The sequence below is a fragment of the Columba livia genome, chromosome 20, assembly GCF_036013475.1.
Source record: "Columba livia isolate bColLiv1 breed racing homer chromosome 20, bColLiv1.pat.W.v2, whole genome shotgun sequence".
In the NCBI taxonomy this organism is placed as follows: domain Eukaryota; kingdom Metazoa; phylum Chordata; class Aves; order Columbiformes; family Columbidae; genus Columba; species Columba livia.
The window spans coordinates 6,880,005-6,903,149 of NC_088621.1; the positions used below are offsets into that span (position 1 = coordinate 6,880,005).

A 23,145-nucleotide genomic window follows, 5' to 3' on the forward strand; every position below is an offset into this window, starting at 1 on the left:
CGAACGCCCACAGGAAGCAGAGGGATGGAGGACCCGGGTGGGCTCTGCCCAGTGACAAACTTCATTACAGTGAAGCCCAGAGGAACATTCATTGCACTTTATAACCAACATTTTAAATTGACGTTTTCACAAAATTAGGACTTAAAAAAACCAAACTCGACTATTTTAATCTAAATGCTTGATTCCCCTGCCTTCCCAGCCACTAAGCAAGCAGGGCATAATAAAGTAGTCCTACAGATTTCCTTTGAAAAAGCCTAATCCATTGGGAGCGCTGACCCAATCCCCCGTCAGGCTGGAGCGGAGCTGAGGTTTCCAGAACAAGAGTTCTGATCCGAGCATCCGGCACCTCCAGCAAACTCGGCTCTCTAAGCACAAAGCTACACGGGAAAATCGTTCGAGGAGTGCAACACCATGGTTTGGTACAGCACTGTCTCCTCCTGTTTGGAGACCACCTAAATAAATACTGATCTAGGGAAAAGGGAAATAAAAGAAAATATGGCTCAAACTTTCCACTAAATCCCTAGAAGTTTCAGCTTTTACATGCTGTGTTGTTTTTACATAATGAAGTCACATTGCAATTATAAATGAGAGTGACTTGGCTCCTCTTGTTTGTTCTTAACTTGCAATTATTACAAGGTTTATCACTTATTTATTACAAGGCATGGTGAGAGCCAGTATCGCAGCAGCGCCAGAAATGATGAACTTCCTGCAGAATGCACTGGCCTGACAGGGGTGAATCAGAAACTAATTAAACTGGGAGCTAGGTTAAGTGCAGGGGAACTGAAACTCAGCTGTTGCAAACAAGCAAAATTCTTCCTTTATTGCAAGGATCTTTATTCATGGACCCATAGTTTTGATTTCTGACTAATAAGAAAGCAAAAACAAATCGGGCCACTATGCATTTATTCGATTGGCTTCTCCGACGCCAGGCAAGGAAGGAATCAGTTCAGTCTGTCTCATGCACTTTAGCGCTTCTATGAAATGATTTGTCAGACTTTCAAGGAAATACGCTATCAGTAGGCTAAGCATGTGCCTTACCATGATCCTGCTTAAATCCCATTGACACAGGACTCAAGCGTGCACTGAAGACCTTTTCTGAATCAACTTATGCTATTATATTACCGTCTTATTTCCCCAGCAAAACACTTGGATGTTGCCAAAGTGTATTCAGCAACACAGGCAAAAACTAATCGTGGAGATGGTGAATTAGCGGGGCTCCAGCCAGGGCAGGGTCAGGATGCTCCTGCTGCGAGGACGGGACCGACAAGGGTTGTCTTGGCCAGGATTTCGCCCATCGGCGCTGCGGGAAGAGGTGATGTTAAATCAATAGCAGCGATGGTCAGAGAGCAGCAAACCGCAGGGGTGCGGGGCCCTCCCGGGCGGCGCGAGCGGCACCAGCACAGCTCTGCTCAAGTTGCATCTGGAGTGGAACGGCTCCAAATCATTTTTATGGGTGATAATAAAAATGTGTTACCACATAATCAACATAAAACAGTGGCAACGGTATCCTTTTCATTAAAACAACATGTTTTAAATGAGCACTCTGCTGATAAATGCTGTAAAAGATTTAAAGGCATGCACGGAATAATCCAGCATGCTCTTTTATAAATTGACTATATATACTTAGCAGTCATTAAGGCTCAAACCATAGGAACAAGTTTATTTTCCCTGGGCACAAAATGATAGAGGTCAGGAAGTCTCCAGACTTGAAATTGCTGAGAAATTCTAGTTTTTATGACGAGGACTGAAGAAGTGCCCAAAAGAAATAAAGGAGAAAGAAGAGAGCTCTCACATCCATGAGATCCACAGAGCCAAGCTAAAGAAGGAAAAGCACGAGGGATTTAGTCACATTCAAAATCTCAAACTACACACGCTTCTTTCAACAAGGAGTGTCCTCTCATAAGCCAGCACAGCACAAACAGGGTCCTTGCACATTATTGCAATAGCGTTGGAGCCATTCATCTATTTTCTGTCACGTTCTGTTTTTCTTAAGGCTGCCATTGCCGTAGTCAAGGGACTCAAGGAGAATTCCCACTTTCATTAAACAAAAAAAGAAAGTTTCTAGCCCTCTGTGTAAACTGCTGGAAAATGATACCACAGAGGCTCACAGCCAGAAAACAAATTAGCAAAATGTGCAACAGATTAAAAGTCTCAGTATTAAAGTCTTGGTATTTTCTAGTCAATAAGGTTGAAGTAGAGAGAGGCATAATATCAAGTGAAGAAGAACGCGTGGTTTTGATTGGAAACCCTCACTGCAAGTGGTGCCCACCTCTGTTACCATCACCACTTCAATGCAAAAGTTACTCCTCCATGAAGAATGGAGGCAGAAAACACGTTAGTGCTGCCGTATAAATGAAATATGTCGTGATGCCATGGGTAACGTTAGCGACCCAGCCAACCAGAGCAGGTAGAGAGAACGACCTGAAGGGCAGTGCTTGTGGTTGCTGCCGGTGGAGTCAGGAGATCCCTGCAGGAGAAACGAAGACTTTTCCTCCCAGTCTGTGCTGTGTTGGACAAGGTGAAGGACGGACTCAACTCGGCAAAACACTCGGGCTTTGTCTTATTGCACACATGCAAGCAAAAAGTCAAACCGGAGCCTAAATGGACACGCTGAACCCGAGCCTCTGGCAACAGAGGTCCCACCGGCATGAGGGCTTGTCTCTGCTTTCCAGACCCCACCTCTCAGATGCAGCTGAACTGGGTCAGAAAGCTGGAAAGAACTGAAATGGGGCCGCGTCTCCTGCCAACACCGCAGCGGGAGACGGGCCCGAGGTAGGAGCCGGCGTGCGAAGGCGAAGGGAACGCGGAGGGATGACGCACTGCGCTGGCCGGGGAGCTCGCGGGCCAGCGCCAGCGGCAGAGGTTATTGCCTGAAAACCTCACCCCCGGGCCCTTCGCTTTCCGCCGAGCCGCCGGCATCACCTCTGTACAGGATCTGGCGCCAACTCTTCCCCCATGGCCCCAAGCCTGGCCCTTCACCGCGGGGCCCGCTCGAGCACAGGGCCCTCGGCGGGGACACGAGCGTTATGTGCCTGAAGCTCAGTCCCAGCTTACTCAACCCACCTCCCCCTTTGCTATTTGCCAGCATAAACTTTCTAAACTTCAGACACATACCACATTTCTTGCGTCAGATCAAAAGCTCAGCCCAGGGACAATGGAAACAGGAGGAAGGTTTTCATCTTCTTGAGATGTTCGGTGTCAGAGGACTTTTTTTGGCTTGTAATGGCTTTCAAGAACCCTATTTTGGTTGTTCCCACACATCAAAAGAAGATTTCACAAACAGCCTCCTCCCATCATCTGTCCTCCATTCGCATTCCTGATGTCCTGTAACTAGTAGGTGCTAGAAACAAGGAAAGAACAGCCGGGCTTCCAAAGATTTCAAAATTGATACAACAGGGCTCAGAATGCTTTTTCTTTGGATAAAAATCCATGAAAGTGCAGGGGGAATCATTTAACATAATCCAGATGGATATTATTAATTAATAAACAGGGGATATTTGGTCTCTTGAAGCACTGGTGGAATTAACTCCCCTCCATCCCTCTCTAAAGAGGAGGGAAAGAAACTGCATGAATCCAACTCATCAACTAAAAATTTCAGTGCAAAATAAGATTCCCTTGATCTTGTAAAGACACAAGCTGATTAATAACAGTAATTGCATAACTGGTTGGACATATCTTTCTTTATAGCAAATTATTTGGCAAAATATAGGAGTTTTTATCATTCATCAAGACACAGAGTTAAACAGGGAGTTTTACAAAATCTGATGGAGAATGGTATCTCTCTTATAGCACTATGAAACCTGTGAACACAAGGGTCCAATGCAGATGCAATTGCTTGGTTTCATAAGCCAAAAGATATTCAGTAAGTGTCCACTGAAATCTGATGAACCAGGTGCCCAGAGAGAACCTGGGTGACTTCATCCTTCCTACATCTTGGCCAAAGAGGACAAGATAATTATTGCATGGAGAAGTTTTTATTGTATTGATAAATGATGTGGGGAGCAACAGCTGATGTCGTTCCAGTGACGCAGTGCACACCAAAAGGTAAGCCTCATGTCACCAGCTATGGCTTGGAAGACACAAACACGGACCAAAGGCTTCTGCCAATGCACAAGTAGTGTAGTTCATGCCCTTTCTGCAAAAGTATTTGTTTTTTGGTATGGTTTAACCAGATTTCCAAAAAACAGGATGCAAAAAAGAGACTGTTTCATCAGCAGGTGTCTTCTGGCAGGGAGGGAACCAGAGCAGAGAAGACACAAAGCCCAGGCTAGCCTGCTGGCTTAGATGAAAGGCAGGCAGTGTTCGGCACATCGTCACACCAGCTGGCACCCCAACATGTCCAGCTTACCATTGCCAGCACCCCAACGTGTCAGGGCCAGGGGAAGGAGATGGATGTGGAAAGGATCCAGCAAAACTTCAATGCCGTGCTGAGAGTTCATTGCAGAGGGAAGTACACAAAGGCGCTCAGAGTGAAATCAGATTCCCCAGCATTACTTTAAAACACCTGATAAAAATACATTGGAGCTATAACCTTCCACTCTCAAAATCACAGCATTCTTCTCTGCCCGATTTATTGCTTGTCACCTGCTGGGGATGTAGCAGCGCTCCGGATGTGGAGCCAGGCCAGCCTGAGACGAACTCGGTCTTGAGAAAGTAACATCTGTTCTCAGCAACAGCTTTGAGATCAGCTCTCTGCTGCTCTACCAGCGAGGAGCCCTCAGCTCTGCCTGATTCCCATCAGCTACTACAGTTTCCCACCAGCTAGTGCAGAGATTCCCATCACCGGCTCCAACAGGCTGCGATGCCGCCTCGTGTGCTCTCCTTCTCTGCTGGACTCTAAATGAAAAGCTGAAAGGGGAGAGCAGCACAACTGGAAAAGATCAGGAACTTGGTCCCTTCCTGGCTCACCTTGGCACAAGCTGAAAAAAAGGACCCCAAGTAATTTTTCTCTTCCGATATTTTCCTTATGAAGGTCCACTAGAATATCTGATTGAGAATCAAGTGGAAGTTTGCATGTGTAGGCACAAGATTAGCAAAGGTTCTGAGCACCTCCATCCCTCAGGCTCCTCACACGCCTCCGTGCTGAAACCTGATTTTGTCCACAAAAGTATTTCTCCCAAAAAAAAAAGCTGGTAAATAATGTTCCCTGGTGGCAAACACACCAAAAGCATTTCCTAATGCAGACAGAGGATTTTTTTAGCAGATTAAGTTGCATGTCATAGGAAAACAGAATTTTTCAAAGCTGTTCTGTGAAAATATTAAATCTATTTGACTAAAAATGCCAAACCTGTAACTCAAAGGCTTTGCGGGAGGGGATGGTGGAGGAGGAGGAGGAGGTCTTTAAAGCCTGTTTGTGGTTCTGACAAATTATTTACACCATTTGCCAAACACATGGAACAGCCTTAGGGGACAGATTGCTCCTTCAGTCCAAAAGTGACAAGAAATAACATCCAACAATTACTAGACTTGAGAAGGAAAGGATTTTAACTGTATTTCTGAAAGACAGAAGCATGCCCAAATGAGAGAACGGCCAGTACCTGAACTTCCTCAAGTGTCCTAATCATAAGCACAATTATTGCTAATTAGACATAGGCCAATGAGATCAATGCAAAGTTCAGATACAGACATCGACACAAACTTTGGTTTGCCCACCCAGTTTTGGTTCATGAGTAAAAATCAGTTAGGAAGCTGCATTTTATTCTTAGGGATGTTCGTTATACTAATTCATCTATAGAAAACTCAGGATTAAATTTAAAATTGTACAGGGATTGATTTAAGTTTGTTCTTGCTACTAGAAACCAGCCGTTACTATACAGCTACCTGTGAAATAGCCTAAATACGCCTTAAATTCAACACATTCCTGGAGCTGGAGAAGCAGATTCTGCACAGGGTCATTAGGAAACCTTTGAGATGAGACGAACCACCTTCCTGGTCAAAACAGAAAGGAAATTAACTGCTAGTGGCAATCACATACACAACACGAAAAATCCATGAAAATCTTTGCAATATCAAGCAATGGGGGTTTCCCTCCCAACCTCTCAGCTGTGTCACCGTATCATGAAACATTTTCTATTCTCCAAATATTTATCCACTACGGCAGGAAATTGTTTCATTGTCTATCAGAGAAAGAAAAGACAAACCCCATAAAACATCCCAGACAACTGCTAGTATTTCATGTAGCTGCTTGGAAGAAGGGGGGAAATACAGAAACATTTCTTACAATAATTACATTAAAATTCCAAGTAATGGTGCTTCATAATCAAAAGACACAGGGTAGTGAAGGTGCTGTGGGGTAGTCTGCTCTAAATAAATGGTGTGATTTCATATAAATAGCATTGTATTGATCAAACTTTGTGCACAGCACGAAGGTTTTCTTTAAAACCTCTCAGAATCTTCTGCGTGGGGAATCACATTACAAGGACTGCTTTCATGCAAAAAATATGCATGTCATTTATCAATCACACAATGAATCAATCAGACACCAGATATGTAATGTTATCTCCCTGCATTAAAGCTCTAAGTGAAATGCCACGAACTCCTCAAAAGCGGTGTCAGGAGATAAGACTGGGTTATATCAACTCACATCAAATGCTGCACTCAAGCTCCAACCAAAAGCTGGGATTAATATCGCACTGCCCATAGCTCTGTGGTGGAGCTCATAAAAAAAACTGGGCGAACAAAACGAGCAGAAGTTTTTCTGCAGCTGCTTTCCTGCCGCTCTCTCGAGTTTTGTGGAGTTTGGGCTTAGTCCTGTGACACAGGAGGGCAGCAGCAGGCTCAAGAAATTCAGAAAGGAAGGCTCCACACTCTTCCCACTCAGAAGCTGTGCTGGCAAAAGGAAAAACCTTTCATTGGAAAGGATCCCCGCAGGGTCAGGGGGAGCTGCAGCGATGTCAAGCAAGGTTTCATGGGAAAGAAGTAAAGTTTGGGATGTGGGAGCTTGCGGACAGGGTAATTTTCTTCCTGTCCCGCACACTTTCTTGTCCTTGACTCCAGGCTCAACAGCATCCTCCCTGACATTAGTCCCATGGCTCGTAGATTTCAAGCTCTCAGTCAAGCTTTCAAATCTCTGGCACCCAAATGGTACCGAGCAAATGGAACAGGCCAACTCCGTCCTGGGAAGATGACAGGGTAACTTGAAACAGGGTGGACAAGGGAGGAACCTGATTCCATCTCTACCTCTTTTCCTGCAGAAACATCTCCTACAGCCACACAGACAACCTAGAGCAGCGTTAAAGAAAGCACAAGACGTAAAGAGTTTGTTCAGCCATGTCTCAGAGTCTCTCTCCTCCCCAAGGGCTATATAAGCACCGGTCCCTAATGAGTCATTTTTCATTCCATTTGCTCTGTGTTTATTCTTGCTTCTTGCTTTCTGATCCAACTCTCATATTACAAAAAAATCTGAGGGTCGCTTTTATTACCTCATTTGGATGCTGATCTTACAAGTTGGATGAACCATCTCATCCTTGTATAAGAAAGATGAGAACATTTCTAGTTATATCCCCATTTTTTAGGGGGACAGCTATAAAAGTCTGCAGAAGAGGAGTGGCGAGAGAAGAAACCACAGTCTTGTAGCCTCTTCTTCCACAACTGAGTTTAAGTTTCACAGCCACTGGAGGACAAACGCGTGTTTTACATATCCTCACACAAAAACCTCCTCGTCGCAGAGGTGTGAGGAAGAGATTGTTTTTCACTTGTCCCTAACCTACTCAATTTAAAGCACAACCCCTCACCCAGCACCCAGGCCCACAGTGCCTTCAGAGGCAGCTTTCCACACGCTTGCTCTCACCCTGGGTCTTGCAGGGTTTATCACAAGGACACGCAGGCTCCACGTGTCTCAGAGCCCTTAGAGCAGGTGGCGGTGGCCTGACCTGGTTGAAGCTGGCTGATCTCACCCACCGCCACTCCCTGAGCTCACCGCAGTCATGCTGGGCTGAAATTCAAAAGAACAAAAGCAGCAAAGCTCCTCAAGTTCAGCTGTCTCCAGAAGAAGCACGACCGTGGCAGGGAAATCTGCCTCTGCTCATAGGAAGGATGAACCCTCTGTCATCGCCAGGGGCTGGCTGGCTACATCTCAGCACTGAACCCTGCAGGCATCTGCCTCCCTGTTCCTCATGTCAGAAGCTCTGCAAGACTACAAAGTCTTCAGCCATCACGGCTGTTTGTTGCTGGTGACTCAGTGCTCCCTCCTGAACACAGAGCAGGTTGCAGCCAGATGGCTGCAGACATAGGAAGCGTCTCTTATGGACAGCACGGCAGCTTTGCCAGTCAGGAGAGAAATGCCAGTTGTTGCACAACAAGTGTCCCAGGTTAGTGTAGGAGAGAACGTGCTCTTGCCTTCACTGGAGCTCCCACGTAGAAGGCAAGCAGGCAGCATCTCCCAAACATCGGGGGCACTTGGCAGTTGGTGCCAAGCGCAAAGAGCAGATTGTTTTCAAGTAAGGGGAATGTCACTCGATTTAAACCAGCTTCTTAACAAACCCACTGACCTGGGTGCAGTTTCACTCCTGGACTAAGACTTCTCGAGGGGACTTGGGCAGGTAGGACTCCTTCCTCCTCCACGAGCCCTGCCAGGGCCCCGGCTCAGGTTGCCATTAGCATCTTAGGCTTTGTTAAGTGCTGAGCAGCACTAGCCAGCAGAGCATGGGTGCTCTGATGTCATGACAGTCTTTGATATCATTTTTCCAGTGACTCAGATTTAGAAAGTCCTAGAAAGCACAGGAAGGTGCAGCTGGTCACAGGCTGAGCATGGGAGGGTTGACTTACATCTGTCTGAGGCTGGTCCCGTGTCTTACTTGGACTGGGGACTGCACTCACAGAGGTCACTCACCAGCCCCTCTCTCCTCTCCAAACGCCTCCAGCTCCTCGCTGCCAGGTCCCGCGGCTCAGAAAAACAAACCTGCTCATCTTCTGTCCTTTGTGCTGCAACAGTTGTTTTCACTCGAACAATTCTGCTCCCCAGAATTTCACTCCCCCCACCCCTTCATTTTCTTGTAGTGAAATATAACTGTGAAGGCTTTGAGGAAGTTCCAGACAATGTTGCTCACTCCGTTTCAGCACAGACAATTCCCAAATTACCATAATGCACTGGCCTGAAAAACACCACACATCCAACAACCCCCTCCACAAAGGTTTCTCCCCAAATTCTTTTATGTCATTGATAACCATCAGTTAATGAATAATAACAGCAGCACACGACTTAAAGGGACCAAAGCACTACATCTAACAGCCAGGATCGGGCTGTCACAAAACGGACCACAGATCAAAGGGGAATGACTGACTCAGCTGCTTTGTTGCTAGACTAGAACAATTTATCTGAATCCCAGTAGGTAGAAATTAAAATAATTTGCAGGAAAAACATCTGCATCGTGAAGGTCTCCCCTTAACATTTGTCTCCACTAAACTATGCATGAAAGCCGCCCAACTTTCACAAAAGGGATAAAAAAGCAGGACTAGATAGCACTTGAAGAACAGGCTAATGAAGAGCTGTTCTTAGAAAAATCTAGATACCATAACTCCTCTGTTTGGCACTCTAAATTGGGAGGGTTTCTACAAGACATTTTTAGTGAGAGAGACCAGAATCAGCATCTGCTTCTTTCCTGCGCCAGGGGAATCACTGCTTTACATCCCCACACTATCAACCAGCTGAAGCAAAAGATTCTTCATAGAGCTCCGTCTGCCCTCTGTTTCTGAAACAAAACCTGAGCCAACGTGTCCCAGTCGAGGGCAACGAGCTATTTATTACTTATTAACAGCTACACGCTTGTGACAGCAGCAAGCACGGGCTGAACACGCCACCGCACAGCAGCCAGCGAGCCCGGCACGAGAGCTGGCTGGAGAGGAGGCGGATGCCATATGAGGACAGGCTTGTAACGGGTAAACGTGGTGATGAGCATGATGGAAACACACAACAAGTTATTTCTCAGGTCTGTGTGTTATTTAGGGGGAGCGGAGCTCGGTGGCTGGAGGGAAGAAGGGAGGCAGAGCTGCAGCTGCATGGGAAGCGCAAGGCGAGCGATGCCGGTGTGCACATCAGCACAGCACAGCCTGTTCCTCGCTGTGGATGGAAGGACAGACGCCTCATCCAGGGCTGCCAACTTGGCCTCTTTTTCACCAGCAACTCTTGGAAATGTCTGCCAAACAGAAGAACAAAGGCAGGTCCTTACCTTGGCCTCAAGCGTGTTTAACCGCTCCGTCATATCGGCGAGTCTCGTGCAGTTCATGCATTCTAGAAAAAAACAAAACAAAATTCTGTAAAATCTCTGTGTGCTTTGCATTTTAATGCATTGCTTTCAGTCTGCAGGCTCTGTTCCCTTTTTGATCCATGGCACGTGGAAAAATTATTCTAGATAGTTATAGGGGACAATAAATATTCAATTCCATTGCACAGGTAAGCAGCCACAGCCACATTACATGAACCTTGTTTGGGGATGTTTAGTTGGGTAGAGTGTGAGACCAACTTCCCAGTAAGTAGAAAGTAGGCGAATTAACAATCAGTTTTAAGACTTTCCATGGTACCAACCAGCACGATCTGCTGTTACCAGCAGAGACACATGTTCTGCCACTGGTACAAGCTGGTGGGGCACGTGTTCCCACCTCACAGGACATCAGACTGCACAGCCACTACTCCCATTTAACTCTGTGCTGTAACCTCTCCTATACTAGGTACTGGTCAGATGCCGAGGAAATCGATAAATACACGAAAGGCCCATTTCTGTGGAGCCCTGCTCTGTCCCTGCACCTCCAGGCCCTGTTACCACTTCCACAACAATACATCTGTCTTAATGACAGCAACAAAATCCAAGACAGACCCCAGGGCTGAAGCAGACCAGAGCATGAAGTGGTTTCCATCTCACTTTGCTGCACAGAAACAACAGCAACCACCAAAGGGGTCTTGACAGGATGCCTTAGGAAGAACAAACATTCACATAATGGGCTCTGAGTGCAGTTTAGAATGATTGCTTGATACAAAGGACATGGTTTATCTAATCAGAAGGCCTGCTGCTTTGCCTCTGTTTTTATTTCAGCAATTTTCAAGTGAATAAAGGAGCAAGAAGCCCCGAACAGACATTTAATCAACAAGGCACTTTTCTCAGCCCTTTGCACCAGTGTTGAACTGCCCATTCCTGGCTCTCAGAGCAGCTTTCCAGACTGGACCGCTCACCTACCGTGACTTGTGAAGCACAACAGGTTTTAAAAAGGGAAAATGACTTGCAGCATGAAGTATTTCAGAGAATAAACCATCCATATTCAAGTGATGAATCACCGCCATCTCATGTCCCACAGAGGAGAAATACATCTCTCTGTGTGTTTCTGGTCTCCTTAAGGGCCAGAATCAGTTTTCATTGACTGGCCATGGAAGAAGTATTTAATCCTGGTATTTCCAACGGGCTGGGGACATTCACACGTAATTCTTCATCCCCTTACTAGACCATCCAGGTGCAGCTCATGCTGAGGCTGTACTGATGTGGAGTATGTTGAGTAAACCCAGCACCTACCTATGGGGAGGAACGGTGAATGTAGGTTTGGGCCTGATTAAATATCACCCCGACACATGGAACTCAGTTATCAAAGCCCTAACAAGCTTTGCCCCCTTCTGCCCAAGGAATCTCTCCAATCTTCACCTACAAACACCTTCCAGTTTTATGAAGCCCATGGTATGTGCTGAGGGCTCTCGGCCATGCAGAGACTTCAACGCATGGCTCGGAGGGCCAGGAAGCTTGGCTGTTCCACCTCGTGATTTACAGTCTGAGAAGATCGCTTGAGCACTAGCAGCAACAATCACCCACTGCATAAACCTTCCAGAGAAGTTCTCTCACTGACCCTCTATGTGGAGCTGCAGAGCTTCCCAAAGGAGCTTTGCACAGAGCATCCACCTCACCAGACCCAACGCTCCCCAGACAAAGCAACTGATGGTTCAGGAACACTTAGACTGAGGGATTTCCTTTCAGGTCAATACTGACACGGACATTCTTCTACCCAACAGAAAATAACACTTGTTTATTTTTATTCTCTGCAATAGATCTTAGGCAATATTTTTTGGCTTGAATTAGTCCATGAACATGCAAGTGCCATAAGTGCATTGTCCCACAGGGAAGGAAATGGGTGAGGCTTGCTTGGTCTGGATCTGCTTGTGGTGTGTAAAACGGGGAATTATGTTCTGTGTGTAACCAGCTTCATGCTTTTGATCTTGCTCATCCCCATAGAAAGATAAGACTGAATAAATCCAGTGCTCCCAAGAGCCAAAAGGCGTACCAGATGTGTTACAGAACAAATAAAATATGGAGTCCTATTCTCCCTTCTATTGGCTTGCACATGTTAATAACTCCCATAGGTTTAGAGAGATTGACTTGAACTGTCTAAAAACCATCTCTGTGCATAATTTGAGATGGATTGATCATTAAGCTCTCTTTGGAGAGCTCAGCTCATAAAAAAGGGCTTGTACTACCCGTCTGCACAGGGTGAATCAACCAGCTCCTGGGGGAGGATACTCTGATTGCCTCTGTCACACAGTGTACAAACAGCACCAGCAGCCTCTCTGCTCTTGAGGAGTCTCTCAAAGGGCCCTCTCAGGTGTGTCTGCAGCTCACACGGTTCGATTTAAGTGAACAAAATCAGACAAGGGGGGAGGAAGCAGCAGTGCCAGTGCATAGTGGGGTTTGTATTAGATTAATATCACCTTTGTGTCAGTGATTCCTGGTGAAACATATGGAAAACGCAGCCCAGGTCAGCAAGAGAATTACTTAAGCCCAAGCTGAATTTGAACTCTGATCCTTTCCTTTGAGAAATGCCTGGAAACCCAGATCCACACCCACAGTACTTAACCCAGGCCCAAAAGATATTTAACTAATCCAGAAAGCGGACATCCTAATGTGAAAATTCGTACTGAGGCAAGCCATACTGCTAGCAAATCCTTGCGACGTTTATCTAGCTAACCTGCAGACGGGTGATGCTTTCAAACACAGAGGAATGCTTGGTGCTGCAGTAATAGAAACTGCGTTCAGAGCTCGCTCACAGCACACCAGGGACTGGGCTGCTCCAAGGTCTGGGGTCACTGTCTGTCCTTGCAAAAAGCCTGAGAACGATAGTGACAAAGCTAATAAATATCCTGCCTGACTACTATGCACTGAAGTATTTAGTATTTAGTCCTGATGGCTGGTGTTTCCCAGACCTGAAACTGTGAAGCTGAATTTTCTGATCAGGGTGAAAGCAATCTGCTTTATTAAAACGAGCTGGAGAATCTCACATCATTATTTCGCATGCAACGAATATAACATTGGGGCAAAAACACATACTCTCTGACCTGGAACTCCAGAGCAGACGCTTTCCATATCTGCAGAAATCCATCACTTGTTGCTACACAGAACCAGAGTTTATTTCCCTCATATTCCTAGTTGGCAGATTTGTATTTTTCCAACTAGACTCTGAGAAAGGAGTTGTGATTTCACTCTATGAAGCCCAACCTCAAAACACATGGTAGGATTTGTTTTAGAAATATTCCAGCAGGGAGAATAAATAATTGAGATAACGAACACGAGACCGTACCTGCGAATGGCGTGACACCCAGTCTGTCTCCATAACGTCTCGCTGTTACTGTCCTAGCACACCTCTCCCTTCCCACCCTCCGGCTGCGCGGGGAAAGCAACGCAACTGGATGGAAAGAAAAGTCACATCAGGGATGTGTTAGGCTCAGCATGCTGGAAAATAACAGGTCATGTACCCTGTGCCAGCAATGATGCACTAACCCCAATCCTGCTGCGTTTGACTGCGCGGCTGCAGCTCCCGCCCTGGACACACTCCGGCCACAAGAGACTCACTTTGGGTGCCTTGCTAACGTGGCATTGCTGCTTTGCAGAGCTCGAGCAGCATTTGCCATAATTTCATTATTAAATAGTTGCACAATTCAACTGCTCAAGGCTGAAAACCCCACAAATATCCAAACTCCTCACTCAAAATAAGAAAGGTGTGATAACCTCTATACCAACAGGGCTCTAATCATTTCATCACAATTATCACAGTGGTACTGAGTAAAACAAAGAAAAGCAAAAACCAAACAAACCAGGCTAACTTGCACCATGAGGCCACAGGTCAGAGTTTTATGCAAAAAGGCAAAGAAACCTCTTGGCATCTCTGCCCCATTTCTCAGCTCTGACAGCCCACGCTCATTTGTATATCCAGAGTCTCTGCAGAATATTAAAAAGGCTTTTGGTTTCCCTACAGCCAGATGCTCAGTAGATATAAATTGCACAGCTCAACCGAAGTCAAGGGATCAAGGTTCTGTCTCCCTTTTTCTTGATGGATTACTCCAAAATTCATATTTCAGAGGGGAGGTGGAGGAGGTGGTTTATAGCATATGAAGGGAGAGAGAATTCTAGAATCACAAAGCCTTTGTTTAAACAAATAAAATCTTTGCAGCCAGCTTTTTTTTCAAGACCGTGTTTTGCCATTATAAGAAACTTCAACCTTGCAATGCAATGGGGCGTAGCACACAGTCGGGCTTCGGGACATAAGAATTGCATTTGCAGCTCATGCTTCAACCTGCTCGGGACTCTGAACAATGCACTTTCCTCCTCCGAGTCCTGGTTTCCTTTCATGAATTTTTAGTGAAATGCTTTTTCTGTAAAGGACCAGAGGTCAAAGGATGAAAAAGGACCAAATATTACACACAGAGAAATAAATCAGTATATTTGATTTCTGGGATAAAACCTGCCTGGCAGCTCTTCTCTCTCCATCTCATAAAGCCCACCACTTCCATTGTGCTTTATAGAAACAGACACGCACAAAGAGGACAAACTGGGTTATCCCCAGGGTAGGGGGAGCAAACGGGAGCCGCAGCGAGGCCATGGCAACAGCCCCAGTTCAGAGCTCTGGGAACGCGACAGCTTCAACTCTGCACCAGCAGCTGCACAGCCCGGCTGCTCAGAGCAGGTTACGGTTTGGGATGCACCGCCCTACAAGTCCCTAACTCACAACTCAGTAGATTGAGCTTAGAGAAAATGTCATCTTTCAAAGGAAGCAGGAGACCAGCTTTTGTCAGTTAGTAGACACCTTTCTCCAGGATAAGTTCAGAGTAGTCTCTGAACAAATCCGGACGAGCATATAGGTGAAGTCAGCTAAATTAGTCCAGGCAATGATGCTTCTTTGCAAGGAGAGAAGGATAAAGCTGGAAACTCCCAAGGGAAGTAGAAAGCAAAGCCAATGTCTCCTATCAACTTGGGGAACACCTGAGATGTTACACACTGGAGATGTTGTATTTGGACACGCACGAGATAAAACACCAGACCACTAACCCCTCCATCCACTTGTTGCTGCACACATACACACAATTTAGCCAGAAAAAAAAAAAACGGTGATGATTTCAGACTCCAGCACGGAAGAAATTTCAAGTCAAATTCCACAACAGAGGTACGAACACAGATCTCCTGTGCCTGCCCAGGTGGCCCTCAGCAGGGGACTGCCAGCCCGGGCTTGCATCTCCACTCCTCTTCAATTTGTCTGATTTGACCCTTCCAGCCTTTTTACATGGATACTGAGTTTCCCTAAGTAGTTTATGTTCTGGCCCTTTGCAAAAGCTTTCGCCAGTGCTTGTGAAGGATAGCAGGCCCAAGCCATAAATCACAGCCAACCTGGGATCTGTTTTTTCAACACGTTTCCTCTAATGAGAGGCAGATGTTGGCTAGATAGACTTTATTAATTGTACTTGTTTAGAATCAGTCATGTCTGTAGCGCTGTAACTGGGTTTTCAGCATGTGAAAGGCAACGGGCTGACAGCAACCGCAGAGAGGAGGAACGTTTGGGTCGCCCGGTAGCCTCTGCTCCAAAGAGCAAACAGGAATCAAAGGTCTGAGAGCTGCGGGAGGGATGGGATCCTGCCGCAGGTTGGACGCCCTGACCATGGCTCAGGTCCCAGCAAGCTGGCACAAGAACTGTTCCTCTGCAAGGGGAAGCTCTGCGAGTTTTGTTTAGTGTAGGATCATTAAGACTCAGCTGCAAGAGTCTCTCAGTTTACTGCCATGATGTTTACTTGTTGCATGCATTGGAGATTTTCATCTTTTGGCAAAGACAGCGTGGAAGAAAGAGCCACAGATGCCGGGGTCTCCCAGAGCAGCAATGCTGGGACAGCCCAAGACACCTGACCAAAGAAAAAAGCTCATGAGGTCCCTCCTCTCCCCAACATATCAGGGCGTTCAGCTGCAGGGGAAATCCACGTTCTTGCTGAGCTGCAAACACGGCATGTTCTAACTCAGGTGTGCACAGAACATGTCACCACCCTAGAGCGTCCCTCTGTTTGGGCTGTGCAGACACAGCCGAGCGGGGCTGGGTATCACCCATGAGCAAATGTGGAACGAAGGACACAGAGCATCTTACTTCTGTCCCCTTTCTGGGTCAAACAGCTACCAAAACCCAGAGGCTACTCTCTTCCAACACACAGTTTCTCTAATCCCAAGTTCCAAGGCATCACTGACAAAGCCCAAAACATTTCTGCTCAGCGTGACCACTGGCATAATTAAAGCATCTCCTAGAGGAGGAACTGTGGCTCAGAGAAATGCAGACTGCCTCATTGACCAAAGAGGGCTTGTTCTCTCCCACAGTTTGCACATCAAGATTCTGCAGGATGGAAAGTTTTAATTCAATCTATAAATTGTGAATTGTTAGGCTGCCTACCAATATGAAACAGAACACCTATAGAATATTTTTGCCTTTTTACCATCATCACGGATAACTCACCATCTCTGCTAGAAGACCCCGATCGCTGTTAAATCTTCTCAGTTTGTGATCTCTCTCTCTAATGTATATCTCTATTATAAAAACCCTTATCCTTAACTTTACTGGCTCTCTTTAAAAAGCAGCTCAAATTTCCCTTTTCATGAGAACTGCTATCCAATCTTTATCTGCTTGCAAAACATTCAAACTTCATTTTCATGTCTACTTTCTTCTACCTTCTTAAACAGGAAAAGGCTTTTTCCCCCTGAATAAGTGATACATATTTTTTCATTATCACGATATTCTGTGATTTTGAAGTGTCTGTAAAAAAAACTGAGCGAAATTTTACCACAAAATGCACTTTTGGAATAGAGACTGGTATTCTAGAAATGACAAAACATTTGGTACCTCGTTTCAAGTGAAAAAAATCGGTGAATTTTTAAAAATTTTTGCAATATTTTTTCTAGATGTTTTAAGCTATTTTCATTGTTTCTTAATGACATGTTTCAGGGTCAAGTTTTGAAATAGCATTTATTTCAAAACTCGCCCAAATTAGAAATGAAATGAACCAATTAAATAGTCTTAACTGAAATGAAATGGTTCACTTTGGGTCAAATGAAATAATTTGGATTGACCCAAACCCATATTTTAGTCATTACGTTGTATCAAAAAGCTAAAAATTTCCATTTCGGTTTCTCCCAAATCATTTTTCTTTCCAATTTTTTGGTTTAGCAAACGAACACCAAAACCCCCCATTATTCACCCAGGTCTCTTCTTAAACAGCTCACATCACTCACGTTGTTTTATTTAAAATTTCACACATGCACACTCCCACACCGCTAATTTTACACATAATTGCTCTCAGCCTGGGGATTTGTGCTCTTTCACAGCGCCAAGGATCTATTTTGCTGGTTAGGCCTGCACTCTGTTAGCATATGGAATTAGATCATGATCATTTATTCACAGGCAACCACGAGTTGTGGGATGTGTGTTCAATCCATCTTCATCTGTCAGAGGAAGGTTTAGCAGGGAATGGCTGGATTTTGATGCAACACGTTTTGCTAGAAACGTATTATCTATTATTTTAGAAACACCAAGGACATTTTGCTAACGTAGCCCAGCATAGTTGCCTGACGACTGAAAAGACCCCGATAATAAAGATTTTAGCTATCCAGCATGATTTTGTGAAGCCTTGCTGTCTTCTGGAGCTGCTGAATGTGGTTCCCCCAGGTGATGCTGGTGGTACCATGGGTGTTCAGTACTTCTGATATTGTATAAAACAACCCTCCCGTGAGCCCTTAACTCGCCTGCTTCACCACAGCATCACTGCATGGCTGCAAAGTACAGCAAAGCAAAAAAAATATATATATATAGAAAATAAAGAGACAGGGTAGTATGAACAATATGTACGTACAAACCTCTCACAGGAAGGTACGTGAGTTACATTAAGATTCCCCAAACTAAAAGGAGGGAGCCCACACGCCTTCCTGCCAAGGAGGATGAAGATGCAGAGCCCAGAGGAAAAGCATTCTCCTCCTATAGCTGGTGCAGTCCTCGCTATGCCAAAATCCAGAGCCTGACCCAACTCATTTCTCTGTCGCTCCCTGATCCGTGACGTGCTGTGATACTCAACAGGACCCGGCTCAGTCTGCCGACCCCAGTCCTAGCACACCCCGCTTGAAAGTTCATCTCAAATTGAGATGGTCTCGCATCCCTTACGGAAGAGACTTTTCCCTGCTGGGAGAAGCAATCGGGTGAAAATGTACTCAAGATATGGCATAATGTAACGTGAAATAAGGAAGCAGACAGGACAAAAGGAAACACTCGAATCGAGGCTCACCGTCAAGTCTGGAGGGACTCTTGTAATATCAGTTCTGCACCTGTGTGTCGCAGGGCAGAGAATCTCTCACAGTCTCGAGCCAAACGACGTGTGCTTAGCTGGAGTGTGTCTTTCAGAAAGACACTCTAGAGCCAGACAACCTGGGTTTCTTTAGTAAACTGCATCCAAAGTTAACCGTTGTATAAGAAATATGCATCAGGTTTCCAGTTTGGATTTCTGGCATTAAATTCTACCCCTGCTTTGAGTTTTATCACACTTCAGCCTGCAAAGCTGTAAGACACCACTCGGGTTAGGTGTCTCCTCTCTGCACAAAGTCCCTGTAACCCATAAACATGTTACATTTAGGATGCCCAGTCAAGTGCTAGTGGCTCATAATCCAGAACATTAAGCACTGGCTTCCTTTAGCCAAGACAAAAAATTAGCTGAAAGATGAATAAAGAAAACAATTGCTTAAGCAGCTGAAAAGGATGGTCTGAATTCAGAAGAATTTGGCTCCCTGAACTACAAAATGCTATGTTTGCCCATGCATTCTACAGCACCCATGCTTTCCTTCTACAGCAAATGCACTCTGATTACTATTACTATTATCAGGGGCACTTTTGCAAAGCTTCGATTTCCCAGGTCAACATTTCAGCTTCAGGGCTGCACAGCACCCACAGTCCTTGTCCAACACACTATCGCCCTGTACAAGGCTCATGACTTGTCACTCAGCACCTGGGAGCTGGAGTGAACTAGTTCAAGGACCATTACTCTGCTTAATTCTGCTAATTACCCTTTGCTGGCCTGTATCGAAACCCTCTGAGCCTTGCAGTGGTCCTTATAGATGTGAGCAGCAGAAGGAGGAACACTGTCCACGTTTCTCTGCAGCTGCAATGTTGTTCTCTGAGGCACCCAGGGACGCTGGGGAGTCGGGAAACACGGTAAATCCTCCTATCATCTGGTCCCCGTAACGTGAAGGAAAAAGTAAGACTTGCATCACATGAGTGGCTAGCGCAAGGCTGTGCAAAGGAATTCTTATTTTGTTTTGGCTTTGTTGTTTCCTTGTTAACTTCTGGGTGAAGAAAAATTAGTAAAGGAGATATCCAGTTGCCATTAGCCAAGCTCAGTTCATTTTCAGTTTCAGATTTTTAACTCTTCAAAACAGCTACACCTGGCTACTTCTCTAACTCTTTTTAGAAAGAAAAATCAGAGGATATCCATAATTAAAAGGTTTTCCAGAATTCCTGCATTCTGTTATTTTAACCCAAAACTCACCAAATGCGTCCCAAATCTGGGGATCCATTTACTTTCTGACAGGACTGAGCCCTTATCCACAATTTGCCTGTTTGTGCTTTCCTTGATTTATGGTATCTATACAACAAGCACCATAGCTTAAGCATCCCCAACAAGACATGCTGGTGGTAGTCCGAGGAGCTTCATTTTGAGGTTCTAGCTGCCTCCACCTTGAAACTCCCCTAAAAAAAATGCCTTAAATGGCAAGTTTAGAGCCATGAATGAAGGCCCGGCATCCAGGGAGGTTTCTCCTGGACCATGGCAAGCATCGGGTAAGGCTGGGCGACAGCCAACCTCCTCTCCCACGCCTGTCACCCCACACACTCAGCCTCAATATTACGTTACTCTTACAGCTGTGGAGGATTTGACAATGAATTCTGACCCTCCCTCTGAGCACTGACGAGGAACAGGGAGAACAGCCAGTGAGTCCAAAATGGACAAATGCAGAACGGCGCAATTTGTCTGCAATACAGCGAGAAGGAACTGGATATCTCCAGGGACACCTTTTTTCCCCGCAACCCCGCACCTTCTCACCATAGCTCAGCATCACTTCTGAGCACCAGATGACAACACCCTGGCAAATAAGCTCAGACCTGCGCTTTAAAATTACACAGTGCGAGGATGGCGTCAGAGGCTCAATGCAGCGTCACTGGTGCCTGCTGCCACACGATGCCGCTGGCAATAGGGATGATGTTGGCTCTTTTGAACAAGCACAGGGTCAGGCTGCGAGGGGAACAACAGCCATAATTCTCCTGCAGTCAAAGGAGCTCTGAGGTTTCGTACCAACCGAGAGTTCAGCCCCAACAGCACAATCGGTGAACTTGAGGGCACTTAAATCAAATCTCTTAACTGTTTAAGTTCATCCTTCTCCATGAAATGTGTCTGGAAGACACTCTCAAGCACTTCACCAAAGTTAATTGCCTGAACCCAAACCATCACAGCCCACAAATCCTTTAAACTTTTAGAATTGACTTAATGCTGAACAGCTGCCAGGCACTCGTTCGCTTGCAGCTACGGGAACAGCTTTTCTTATCAATAAACGGGGATTCCTGTGTATGCAACACCCAGTAATGGTGACGGAAATGGCCCCGTCAGATGCCTCTGCTTTAGAGATATGGATATGCCCAAAAGGTTGCAGGCAGCAAAAAAGTGCTAAGTGCAGCTACGGGCCAAGCAAGATGCACATTCAAAACAAACAATGGAACAGTCCCCTTCCAGAAGCGTGAGGACAGCCAGCATGGGGGATGCTATAAAAACGTTGACATTTGCTATAAATCGCTGTGCTTTGAGACCCAAGATGCTACAGTTTTCCTCAATAGGAAATAACTGGGCTATCTCCAAAAACTGTTGGTAAATGAGGACTTTAATGGTGACAATTGCATCAGTACAAAAGCAATCTCCTATTTTAGCCCAATTAGTGCTGTGCTAAATCATCAGCCCAGGCTTTGCCTTTTGCAGTTGAAAGGGACACATCTGTGAGGCTCTTCTGTTGCATGTGGTTTATATTATACTCTAGCACAATATGTATAAACTAACACTATTCTACGCTTACACAGCACCTCATCTGGAAATCTGAAAGCGATTTATGAATGGTGGGCATCTGTGACATTTTGCAGATGGAAATTGAGGCACGAAGGGATTCAGTAATTAGCCCCAGACTTGCACAACGAATCAGTTGCAGAACAGAGCCCGTTATTTGTTGTGCAGTAACATCTAGCGTCCAAATATGGAGGGAGACAAGTCTTTCCCCCCAAAAAGCATAGAAGTGTGCCCAAAAATGCCACCCGTGCCTGCGTTCAGACCAAGACCGCTGAGGAATAGTCAGTACAAACGCAGATTCTAAAGCACAGCCTCCCCTGGTAGACAGGTCCCTCTGTTCTAGTAATACAAACGCAGGCCAGAAGAAGGGTTAATACGCCCGAAAGTTTGTCTGCTTTTTCCACATCAGTTGATCTAATAAAAAAGATTGATTCTCCCCGCAAATCTGGCCTCGCTTTAACAAATCATTTGATTTGACACAAAGGACTATATTCAGATAGTTTAAATTCCACTTTAGTCCCTGAAAGTCAAGTTTCTGATGGGCTGAATACTTTGAAACAGCCAATAAGAAACCCCAGGCAGAGACACCCACCTTGGGTAGGGTTGAAAGTGCCTGAGTGCGGCCAGAAGCATCTGTAGATCTCTGTACCATAGTGCTTGGGAGCCTATGAGGAACGTTGGAGTGTTACAGAAAACAGACAGACTTTTCAATACCTTCCAGAAATACAGCAGCAGCTCACACTTCTGAAGCACTTCCAGTATGTAAGCACAAGGCTGTTTTACTTCCCACATTGCCCAAGACAGCGGGCCAGATGACACTCCCAAGATATTGGGATGCAAATCACCAAGGGGTAGATGAAGTCCATGACAAAATTCAAGCAATCCAGGTACTTGCATTAGAAAATTTTCAACTTCTTTAGCTTGAAAAGACAGGAAAGCATTTGCAGCCAGATCTCTATTGTGATTTAAAACAGACCTAATTTGTAGCTTTCCATTATTTTATCTGAACCTCTGTCCTCATGGGAGAGCCTGCAATTGCAAACACGGTCACAGCCACCTTCCCTCCCAGAGCTCTGCAGCTCTCACCTCTATCAAGCAAACTCTCTTTCTACCTCTTCTCAACATACCACCCACAAAGACTGATGAGGAGCATGAGCAGGTCAGGGAAAACAGGGGAGTGACATCGCCCGTGGAGCCTGGAGTCCCCTCTCAGATAGCGACCCAAGGGAAAACCAGTAAGGTACAAGCATGGGCAGACCTTCCAGGTGTTCTTCAGGTGCTGCCTGGGCAATTCCCTGAATCTCAGAGCCTTTCCAGCGCCCCTTCTCCTTGCCCTCCAGGTACTTGAGGGAAACTGAGGCAGAGTAGGCAGAGTCTCTCAGATCCCCTCCCATGTGCTTCCCCCACAAGCAAAGGGCAACCCTGGCTGCCTCGGCCCCCACCCAGGAGTGCCCCCGCTTCGCTCTTAGCTCTGCTTTTATGCGATGCTGGCGTTGCCCACTTACGGTCCTGGTTGGAAAAGTAACCATGGTGGCGGCCAGACGAACCTGCGGGGGGAGACAAGGCAATTATCACTGGGAACGTGTCAAACCCTCGCCCTGCACAGCGTTGGTTCAGCAGAGAAAAAGTTTACTCAGCTTGTGGAGCAAAACTTGGTGAGGAATAAAAGCGCCTTCGCTCCCCCCGCTTGGCTCGTTTCTGCTCTTGCCAGCACTTCCCCCCTTCCCACCCACAGCAAGACGTGCACGCACCAACGCGCACCCTCCTGCTCGCAAAGTGTTGAAATAAGC

The 23,145-nt window shown here is 45.9% G+C and overlaps 1 protein-coding gene across 27 annotated transcripts in view; it reads right to left on the reverse strand.

Moving 5' to 3' along the window:
- Nucleotides 1–23,145, reverse strand: part of COL26A1 (collagen type XXVI alpha 1 chain) — a 162,966-nt gene that overhangs the window by 30,307 nt on the left and 109,514 nt on the right. For 8 of the 27 annotated variants that reach the window (XM_065037136.1, XM_065037134.1, XM_065037131.1 and 5 more), the window contains exon 4: nt 10,167–10,228. In XM_065037136.1, the coding sequence (XP_064893208.1) occupies nt 10,167–10,228 (62 nt within the window). Of the gene's footprint in view, nt 1–10,166; nt 10,229–13,545; nt 13,651–22,860; nt 22,903–23,145 lie in introns of all 27 variants that reach the window. The other 19 variants (XM_065037137.1, XM_065037138.1, XM_065037110.1 and 16 more) reach the window with 3 other exon arrangements.